General features: G+C 33.0%; 1 protein-coding gene across 13 annotated transcripts in view; it reads left to right on the top strand.

Moving 5' to 3' along the window:
* The window catches only part of CCDC88A (coiled-coil and HOOK domain protein 88A), a 139,706-nt gene that overhangs the window by 115,004 nt on the left and 13,790 nt on the right, over positions 1-10,912 (top strand). For 5 of the 13 annotated variants that reach the window (XM_077915436.1, XM_077915435.1, XM_077915429.1 and 2 more), the window contains exons 24-30: positions 2,252-2,344; positions 2,469-2,683; positions 5,889-5,972; positions 6,967-7,170; positions 7,780-7,851; positions 8,390-8,476; positions 8,837-8,917. In XM_077915436.1, the coding sequence (XP_077771562.1) occupies positions 2,252-2,344; positions 2,469-2,683; positions 5,889-5,972; positions 6,967-7,170; positions 7,780-7,851; positions 8,390-8,476; positions 8,837-8,917 (836 nt within the window). Of the gene's footprint in view, positions 1-2,251; positions 2,345-2,468; positions 2,684-5,888; positions 5,973-6,495; positions 6,686-6,966; positions 7,171-7,779; positions 7,852-8,389; positions 8,477-8,836; positions 8,918-10,912 lie in introns of those variants that run through there. The other 8 variants (XM_077915438.1, XM_077915437.1, XM_077915432.1 and 5 more) reach the window with 4 other exon arrangements.

Genomic DNA, 10,912 nt, shown 5'->3' with positions numbered 1-10,912 from the left:
AAGCACAGATGTTGAAATTAGGCAGCTCCTAATTCAAATCTCAGTTCTTCCAGTCACTAGCTATGTGACCATTGGTGAGTTACTTCATTTCTTTGATCATTGGTTTCTTTTTCTTTACAATAGAAATATAACATCCACTTCTAAGTTTATCCTAAGAAATGAAATCCTATATTTGTGCCTCTTGGGCATGATGTATATGATGGCAAGCTAGGGAACATATAAAACCAGGATACATCATGTATTTTTTGAAGCATCAGTTTTCTTATAAAATTTTGGGAAGGGAACATGATTGTTGTATTAACAGAAAGGTATATTATGGAGCAAAAGGCAGAGTTTGTGTGAGCTTTTAAGATAAATGCAAAACTTAAAAGAAATTTCACATCTGTGGCTGGCCACTTTGAACTATACCTTCAGTTCTTTCAGGGATATGTATTTCTTTGCTGTTTGCTATAAGAGAGGTTTCTCTTGACATTCGAGTTTTCTGTCCCTTAAGCAAAGGCATTATCCAGAGCTTGATCTTTGGGTATCTTTGGAATATCTTAATATTATGGCCATTGGTGAATAATCTATTTCCAAAGTTTCAGTAATTGTATCTGTATAGACAAATATTAGTATCTTATGTGTCAGACAGTTCTAGTTAAATGCCTCTGTCACATGGTCCTAGCAGGAGTGACAGTGAACAGGTGGTACTGAGAATTTGGAGATTCCTGATGATATTTCAACAGGTAAAAAGAGAAAACAGTTGGGAGGTATAGACCATCTGCCATTGTGCTATGTGGTATAACTCTTGGAAACCTCTGTTCACAAAGCATCCTCTTCAAAAAAATCTCTCAAATCTGTTTGTGCTGGTTAATTTAGCCTAACCATTCAGCTAGACTCCTCATTAGCCTCCTGGCTGCTTTCTTCACTTTCACCATTTCTGATACATTCTATTTCATTATGGAGTTAAGGTACCTACAGCCAAGATTTCATGTCACTTTGTAATGAGACCTTGAATGCTTCTGATTTCCTATTGAACAAAATCTAAACCTGAAAATCCCTCAGTGCTTCCCCTCAACTAAACTACTTAATTTAGCATTGTTATCTTTTCAGTCTATCTAATATGGCCATTCTCTCCATGAGGCTTTTTTTTTTTTAAGATTTTTAATTTACTTATTTGACAGTGATAGAGCATGAGCAGGGGGAGCAGCAGAGGGAGAGGGAGAAGCAGGCTCCCCGCTGAGCAGGGAGCCCAGTGTGGGGCTTGATCCCAGGACTTTGGGACCATGACCTGAGCCAAAGGCAGACACTTAATGGACTGAGCCACTCAGGCCCCCCTCCCTGAGGCTTTGGTCATCCAAGATAGAAATATTTTCCTTTTATAAGTTGCTTTTGTACTTACCACAGTGATTTTATTTTGTTCCACTACTGCCTTGGATTGTAATAGCCATTATGTAAATATGTTCTCTCCTATTATAAGCAAAGTTGGGCTACTTGTTATTTGTCTTTATATGCTCTTTGTGTTTTCTTCATTGTAAATGAGCGCTAAATGTATGTTGAGTAAACAACATTGCAGTTTGGCATCACAGTTTTTTTTAGATCATTTTACTTAAGTCTGTGATCTTTGAGGCTTCCCTATGTAATATCTGCCATCAAGGGCATAAATGAGACTAAGGCATGGTGAAACTAGTGTATTCATATATTGTTGGAGGCAGGAAATAGTTCTCTAAAGGTAAATTAAGCCTAAACAATTCTGCCATAAAGGAAAAAAGTCTGTTTGCATGAAGATATCTTTGCAAGATTATTTATTATATACACAATTCTAAGCAAACTATTGAACATTTTAGCTTTTTACTTAGATAATTTTTACTAAATCACCCTTCATTTCAGAAACAATGTGAGATACTAAAAGATCCAAGAATAGGAGAATAGTCACTGTTATAATCTCGCTTAACAACTATTAAAAGATCAGTTGAAACAATTCCTTTGTCATGGTGAGAATATAATATGGAAATTTTTCTTCAAACAAATAAATTGTATTAAAGAATTGAATTTTAAATTCAATAACCTTTTGTTATGTTTGTAAATATAAAGAAAAAGAAACTTGGAAAAAATCCTATTGTTAGTACCTAATAAATTTTAGTTTAATAGTTTATCTAATATCTATATTTTTTTATGTTTTGGAGACAAGTTAGAGTGTAGTCACAAAATAATTTAATATAACTGTGCAAAATATAGTGCATGTCCTAAAATGCAATTTTTATTTTTATAGTGATAAGTTAAACGAATTAAGACGACAAAAGGAGAAATTAGAAGAGAAAATAATGGATCAATACAAATTTTATGACCCGTCTCCTCCTAGAAGGTACTGTTAATCAAATTTTACTCATTTTTGTTTTGGAAAAAAAAAAGTTAAGACTACTAATTTTGTGAAGGATTTATATGTTGAAGTTTAGACTGATAAGAATTTTTTTAAATTATTCTATTAGGAGAGGCAACTGGATTACTCTAAAAATGAGAAAATTGATAAAGTCTAAGAAAGATATTAATCGAGAACGTCAGAAATCTCTAACATTAACACCTACCCGTTCAGACTCCAGTGAAGGATTTCTTCAGCTCCCCCATCAAGATAGTCAAGATAGTTCTTCAGTAGGCTCAAACTCTTTAGAAGATGGCCAAACTTTGGGGACCAAGAAAAGCAGCAGTGAGTGCTTAAACTCTTTAAACGTTTATGATCTCTAGTATTGATTTAGAATCTTTTCAAAAGATTTCTTTTAACATATAACTTCAGCAGTCCTTTGGGGTAATAGTCTAATGAATGCATTTCTTTTTAACTCTATATGATTATAAGTTTCATTGTGTACTGCAATACTGCATAACTATGTGATTTTCTGTATTATGTGTTTAGAAATATAGCAAACACAGAGATACCGTCATTTAGCCAGGGAGGTAAAACAGTGTCAAAAGAACACTGAGATAAGAGCCAGAATATCTTGCCACTTGGTAGTTGTGTTAATATGGGCATGCGTTTCACCTTTGTATCATACTGGCACCAGGGTGATTACGAAGAGTGAGTGAGAAATGTTTATGAGCTCATCTTGATAATTATTTGTAAGTAAATCGAATAATAAGGCATTTTATAATGGAGCTTTATTCATTTGGTGTCAAATTGGAGCAAAGTTACATTGATAAGAAGCAAAGAAAAATAGATATCAATTTGGAGAGAATATTATTCAGTGATTTCGAAGGTTGTAAAAATTATTGAGGGATTGCTTGGTAAAGAATTGACTAAAATAGGTGTGTATAAACTTGTGTATAAATTTGTGATTTAATTTTTTAAATTACAATTATAGCAGTATCATATCATAACATGCCCTGTACAATTCATAATATTTTTATTTCATTACTAGTGTGCTTAACAAGGGCAAAGTAAAAGCAAAAGAAGTATATTTTAAGAGAAAGAAATGAATCCAGTGCTAGGCCCTTTGAAGATGTCCAACAAGTTGACTACTAACAATATAGAATATGTAAACAAGATACTTTGAATACACTCATACTATCACCAGTCACTAAATTAAAAAATGTATATTTATGTGTGTGTATATGTTTACATGAAATAGATCTATATAATTTCATGCTATTCTTTTGAAGTAAATAGGCAAAAACAGCTACTACTTCCCCCCAGGGGTAGATTTGCCTTATGGCAACTCTCAGAACACTCAAAAAACTATAGATAGTGTTTTGGCCTCAAGGGAGTTATCTCTGAAAAGACAGTATTTTAGGGTGTAAGAGATTAGGCATTCATTATAGGGTATATTTTAAATCCTGTATCCCCATACAAGATTATCATTACTTGGGTCTTTTGCTGTCTAGTCTTATCAGTCAAATCTACATGAAATCTCAGAGTATTCTTGTAGAGAAATCATCAGGTTTACCGTAAAAAGATGCCAGATAATTCAATTTTCTCTGTTACCTTTAGATATAAGATTTCTGACATCTTATTAAGTGAGAAATGGTAATAGTTCTACTTAATTATTTTCCAATTAAAGGAAGATATTTCATAAGGGATTTTTTTTTTTTTTAAGTAAGCTCTACACCCAACGTGGGGCTTGAACTCACAACCCTGAAATCAAGTCACATGCTCTACCAACTGAGCCAACCAGGCACCCTAAAGAAAGATATTTCAGTTCAGATATGATAATGTGACACAAGAAAGGCACAACACTCTTTTTTGAGGTCAGCTTGTCTGTTTTTAATATAAATCTGACATTCCTTCTTACTCTCTGCTAAAACATCCAGAATAAGGGTCAGAATGCAGTGATGTTCTCCTTTCCTACAGCTGTTCGGTTTTAGAATTTTTTAAATCAACAAAACCCCAGCAATGTTAATGTTCCCTGAATTTCAGTATGTTGGAAAAAGAACATTGTATGTCTGTAAACCAGTTGACATAAGAAAGATCACATTCCACCACTGGCAAATTTAAAATTCCTTTTATCCTGTCTGTCATTAAAGCAGTCTTTGGAAAACAGTTGAAACAGAAGTATCTAAACAAGACAACATGTGCATGCTGCAACCACTCAGCTTTGTTTTAGCTAAGTGTCCATTTTTACATTGCTTTCAGTTCATTTCTTTTTAATCATTAAAAACAGCTGTGTTTACCAAGCTAGCAAAGAAATAGGTCAAATTAAAAGCTTAAATGAATCACGACTGTTCCTAATAGCAATCAAATAAGTTAAAAAGCTGTACGTCCATTGCATTCTCTTTAATGGATGATACTTGTCAGTTTGTCAGAACTTTGATTATTTACAAGATGATGGCAAACCTTGAGGAGTATCGTTATTAAGGCTATGTACAATATGCTGTTAAGTCTTTATTCACGTTGCTTCCCTGACTCCTAAATTGCAGTTACAAAAGGTGTAACAGTTTTTTATATTTGAATCTTATTAAAATATAACCCAAGAATATTAGTGACTCTAATGAGCATTTTAATTTTTATACTGATACCTACTTTAGTTATAACACTAACTTTCATTTATAGAATTTTTCTGCAAAATGCTACCTTTGTTTTTTTAATAAAGTCACCTAAAAAGCCCTTCAAAATACCTTAAAGTGTTATAAATACATATTTCTGTGTCATTTTTGCTTGCATTAGGGTGCCTCCTTATCTTTTAGTCCTAACAGAGCTTAGTGCTAGCTTTTCTCTTTTGCCTAGCCAACCTTTTGCAAAATGAAATGAATACAACTGCTCATGTCATCTTTTGAAAAAATAAATATTTTTGTGGTGCTTTGAACAATGCACCAGAATTCAAATGAACCCAAAAAATAATTCTCTATTTTCTTTATTAAAGTTTAAGAAAATAATGAAGTTTTAAAGTTTCTTTAGATTGTTTTAAACATTCCCTAGGTACCCTAGTTTTTGTTGATCTATATTACTAGAATACTTTTTTAGAATATGCATTTTCCTAAGTCACTTTTCTTCTGAAATGAAGTCTTTTTATTTAAAAAGTTAAAACAGAGGATTGAAAAGCTTGTAGATTTTCATCATGGCCCACCACTAGCCCTAATTTTAAAGATAAACCTTTACAGCTTAATTAGGAAAATTTTTCTTTCAGTAAGTACTTCTAATCAGTTCCTGTGTTTATAGGACTTTAGCCAATCAAGCTTTCAAAATATATGTTTCCTCATCATTGTCTTCAGTGCTTTCCAAGTATTTTAAAGTGTCAAAGTACATATTTCATATTTCATTATCACTCAGCAGCATGAGAATAATAGCTTTAGTATAGCATACATAGCTGAAACTCAGACATTCATTTCTGTCCTTAATTTTCAACATTTAACTCCCATCTGTTCTTCTCCCTTTTTTCTTTCATTTTTCTGTTTCTGTTTTTCCTCATGCTCTGACATTAAAGTGGTTGCACTGAAAAGACTGCCCTTTTTGAGGAACAGACCGAAGGATAAAGACAAAATGAAGGCCTGCTACCGTCGTTCCATGTGTAAGACTTTATGACAGTTCAGCTTCTTTCAAATGACTACACTGGCTTCCATTACTAATTTTTCACTAACCTTTCTCTGGACTGTGCCACTTTTCTTATTTTGCAAAGTGCAGTCTTCCTCTAATTCAAGGAGCTGGAAGGATATTTTTTTTCAAAACTGGCACTGAATTTGCATCCTATGTATGTTCACTGATACATACATTCATATGTTTAGTCATACATGTAATATACTTAAAATTTCCAGTGCCTTCTAAAAGTTGGCAGGAAAAAAAAAAAAACACCTTTAATTTTCTATGCCATAGAGACTTTTTTCCCAAAGAAATTTACTTAAAATACAACAAAACCTTTAGCATTAGGAATTTATTTTCTTAATGAACTAACTTAAATAAATAAATAAATAAAATGGCCTGTAACCCTTGAAAACGTTTGTCATTCTTTATATATTAATACTGTTTTTTTAAGTGGTATGGGTAATTACATAATCACATTAAATGTCTGTCACTTTGGATATCATCTCTTTCAGGTTTTTATTGAATGGTATACTTATTTGATTCATAAAATGAATGATTTCTTCAGTAACCTGCTCTGACCAAGGACTCTTTGTCATTTTCAATAATGATGCTGTATAAGAACTGCTCTCCATCTTACCTTTATTCATTCCATTTCTGTCATCACAAAACCACATTATGAAGGCTTCTAATTATATTGCACATCACTGCGCAAAAGCATGGCAGTTGTACAGAGTAAAATTCCTTTTCCTATCTTTAAAGGGGGTGGAGGTGGGATAAAAATATTTACTGAAATTTATCAGCCTTTGGCCTACTCATTTCATTCAGCTGAATGCATGTCATAATTCGAATGACCTTGTGGTTATAGTCTTTGATATTCACTTGCATTAATCCATAGACAAAAACCAGATCATTTATAATACAAGATAGAAATAAGAATAGATACATTAACCATGCTGATTCATTTGCTTTCATTTGCATCCCAGCCATGAATGACCTGGTGCAGTCCATGGTCCTAGCAGGAGGACAGTGGACAGGTAGTACTGAGAATTTGGAGGTTCCTGATGATATTCCAACGGGTAAAAGGAGAAAAGAATTGGGAGCTATGGCCTTCTCTACTACAGCCATCAACTTTTCAACTGTCAACTCTTCTACAGGCTTCAGATCCAAGCAGTTGGTTAATAATAAAGGTATAGGCCGTCTGCTCTTTGCACTGTGGTGTAACTGTTGGCAACAGGAATTTTAATTTGACTTTTCCTTGTGTACTTTTTTGACAGCAACAACCTGAAATAATTTATCAAAACAGTCTGGATTCGATTTGAGAGAATTTTCAAATCATTTCAAAAATTTAAAACATCATACAAATAATTAAAATCTTTCCTAGGCCTTCCATAATAAACAGCTAATGAACTAACAAGAAAAGGAAAAGTAAGCCAACTAAAGAGTAAGAAAGGGAAAAAGTGATGATAGAAGCTTTAAAAAAAAACAAAAACAAAAAAAAAACTGAAAACACTACAACTTCAAACAGAACCACGTAGAGCAACCCAGGCTCTTGCTTTGCTTTGCAGGGTCCTTGGGGAGACTCTTTCACTGCTTCCGGTGTTAAGCAAGTCAACCCTCATCACAACTATTCTGTTTCTTATTCCTAGTTCCAGTTTCTGGTTGAGTCTATGAAATATGTTAAATCAAGATGTATTATATGTGATTGAAAAAGAATATCCTTATCTGCATAAATGACATTTTATAATGTTTTTTTTTGTTTAAAAATGTTTTCATATCCATTTTGCTATTTTATGTAGATACTACATCCTTTGAAGACATAAGTCCACAAGGTATTAGTGATGATTCTAGTACGGGATCAAGAGTTCATGGTAAGATATAAACTTTATTTAGAGAGTACATATTACATACAGAATGGGAATGCTGAGGCTCTGGCATTGATTTGGTGAATGTGGCATTGCCAGCAAGCATGTTTTCTCTAACCTGCATCTCATCCCTACTGCTGCCATTTCTCCAAACCTAATACTCCCTTTTGCCCCTTTTAAGGTTATTGCTTCATCTAAGTAGTCTCTGTTTTGGTCAAGGTCATTTATAAAGTATGCCTGCACAGTGTGCTCAAAGGTAATTTTGTTGCCATTTTGGTATAAGGTTAAAGTTATGAGAAACGCATTTACCATTGGTTTAAAAAATACTTATTTTGGTTAAGGGTGAACTCTGAGAAACCACATTTTCTGCAGTGTTGAACATTTCAGATTTTTAAGTTTCTGGAGACATCTACAAAACCGTATCTTGCCAAACTAAACTACTAATAAATGGATAACATGTTGAGGGAATTTTATATATAAGCAGGATTTTAAGAAATAAGGTAGGGTCATGTTAACTCTGCAATTGTTTCCCTTGTACGGATAGGAATGGAGGACATTAACTGTGCAGATGCTCATGTTCCTCCTGTTCGTGGCATCTCTGCAGTGTGCAGGGTTCCTTGTCTGATCTGTTGTAAGTGACCTAATCACTAGCATTTTTTTTTTCTTTTTTGGTGTGTCATTTTACTCCACCAAAACAGTTCTGGTATCCATTTAGAAATCATTTCCAAATCTAAATATGTACTTCTTTTCTTTGAGTCTGAACTAGTGTTTCAGAAGTGTCTAATTTTAAAGTGTCTAACTGAACTATCTGGAAATGTATTTGCTCTCTAATCTGTAAGAGTCAACTCTGTGGGCATGCTCAGCCTGTGATAGTATGCATGATTGCTTCCTCAAAGCATTCTGTGATCAGAATGTAAAAGCTCAATGTCATTAGCCAAAACTTCCAATGTATAGAAGTTTTATCACACTGTCTCCTGATTTTTTCATTTAGCTTCAAGACCAGCCAGCCTTGATAGCAGCAGAACATCCACTAGCAATAGTAATAATAATGCTTCACTCCATGAAGTCAAAGGTATGCATGCTGTAGGTAAATTTATTAATATTGTTCATCCATTTCCAGATTTTATAGTTAGAAGATTGATGAAATTTCTGGGGTAAAGTATGAAATCCAGATCATCTAAGTTTGGAACATAGTTCACACATTTTATATTTTTACATTGTAATACAATGTATACAATATATATAAATGTAAAAACAGGAGCAGTTATTTTGGTTTCCATTTTGCATCTTCACAGACAGAATATTTTTATGTAATTTTTAGCTTCAAAAATATCTTTAGGTCCTTATTTTTCTTATGTTTTGTCTTTGTCCTGAAAATGGTTGTCCATTTCTCATGAGGCATGTATGTTGAACTCACATTACAGAAACTGTTTTAGAAATAATTATAGCTTAATTTATTCTTGAAATAAGGGGAAATCATTTTTTAATTCAAGAAGACAGTTGTGTTTGTGTATAACAAAAGACAAATGGATGCACATAACTTATATAAAGCATTACCTCAAGACTTTTTTTCTTAATTTTTTAATATGCCTTCCAAGGTGAGGTTTTTATGCAAACGTCTAGAGGCCTTTTTTCCTCTAAGGTGTACTGCCTACTTGGATTCAGGAATTGTTTAATAAATTATTAAAGTTGGTTAAAGTAGTTATTCTCTGTAGTCCGGAATTGTCAAATTATAACAAATACATGTGTTCCGTTGCTTTTTATATTATAAAATCATTTTGTCTCAGTTGTTATTTTATCATTAATGCTATGACTCTGTTACAGTGCTTTGAGAAATCTGATCTCAAAGAAGGGATTGTTTTTTTCATTTTTATAATCATGTTCTTATACCCAGTAGAAAAATTTAGTCTGAAAATATGAAATATTTCTTTTCTGATTTGAAAATTTAAGAAAATCTTCCGTTTATAAAATGTTATATAACTTGAGCCAAATTCTTTCATGACCCCCTTTACTTTCTATGATTAGGAAACCATGGAAAGTTGTATTTCCATCTTGATACTATATCTATAAAGTTTGCTATCAATTAGAATCCACATGAAGAATAGCATAAACATTAGGGAGCTTTTTTCCAGAACTAGTAATTTGCATTCTATACAGTTGCTCAAGCTCAGTTGAGTCTTTTTTTTTTTTTTTTTTTTTAAGATTTTATGTATCTGCTCACGAGCAACACAGAGAGAGAGAGGAGGCAGAGACACAGGCAGAGGGAGAAGCAGGCTCCATGCAAGGAGCCTGATGTGGGAATCGATTCCCAGGAATCAATCCCAGGATCACACCCTGGGCTGCAGGCGGTGCTAAACCACTGCGCCACCAGGGCTGCCTTCAGTTGAGTCTTTTAAGGCTATATAGCCACATACCAAAAGTGAAAAGAAGGAACAATCAGAGATGATTAGGACATTAAAGAATAAAATACAAAACATATTTGATTTTGTATTTTTACTAGAATTTGCTAAGTAACTATATCATATCTCCATTGGTTTTCCTTTATATGCCTACTATTTAAATCTTAGGAAAAACTTCTTTAAGGTTATATTCATTCAGGATGAGCAGAGATACCTTCAAATAAAGAATGAAAATTTCATAGAGAGACAAAGAATTAGAATTTTTTAACTTCTGAATTTTTGTTCTGGTTTTAACATTCTGAAATAATTTAACATTAATATAATCATATTTTGTTCTAAGTTGTGAAAGTTACCTAAACCTGAATTTTAAAAAATGTATTATTTACTTATTTTTTTTATTCACTTATTCATCCAGATGCATTGAGTGCCTGCTTTGTAGTTTAGCTCTGAGTGTAGAGGAGAAAGCAAGTACTTGCCCTTGTAGAACTTAAAATATTTGTCAAAATGAGACAAGACTAGGGTAGACAATGTTAGACTGATGAAAGATTAACACAGTTTACTAACCATTTCTAAATAAAGTTTGAAATTCAGTTTAGCTATTTGTAAGAATCCAGTCAACAAATGTTATTACTTAAATATTTTTTATCTCATTTCTGTTACTGAACTGT

This window comes from Canis aureus, chromosome 11 (assembly GCF_053574225.1).
Source record: "Canis aureus isolate CA01 chromosome 11, VMU_Caureus_v.1.0, whole genome shotgun sequence".
Classification (NCBI taxonomy): domain Eukaryota; kingdom Metazoa; phylum Chordata; class Mammalia; order Carnivora; family Canidae; genus Canis; species Canis aureus.
The sequence above is the reverse complement of the archived record's forward strand: the minus strand, read 5'-3'. Positions and strand labels throughout refer to the sequence as shown.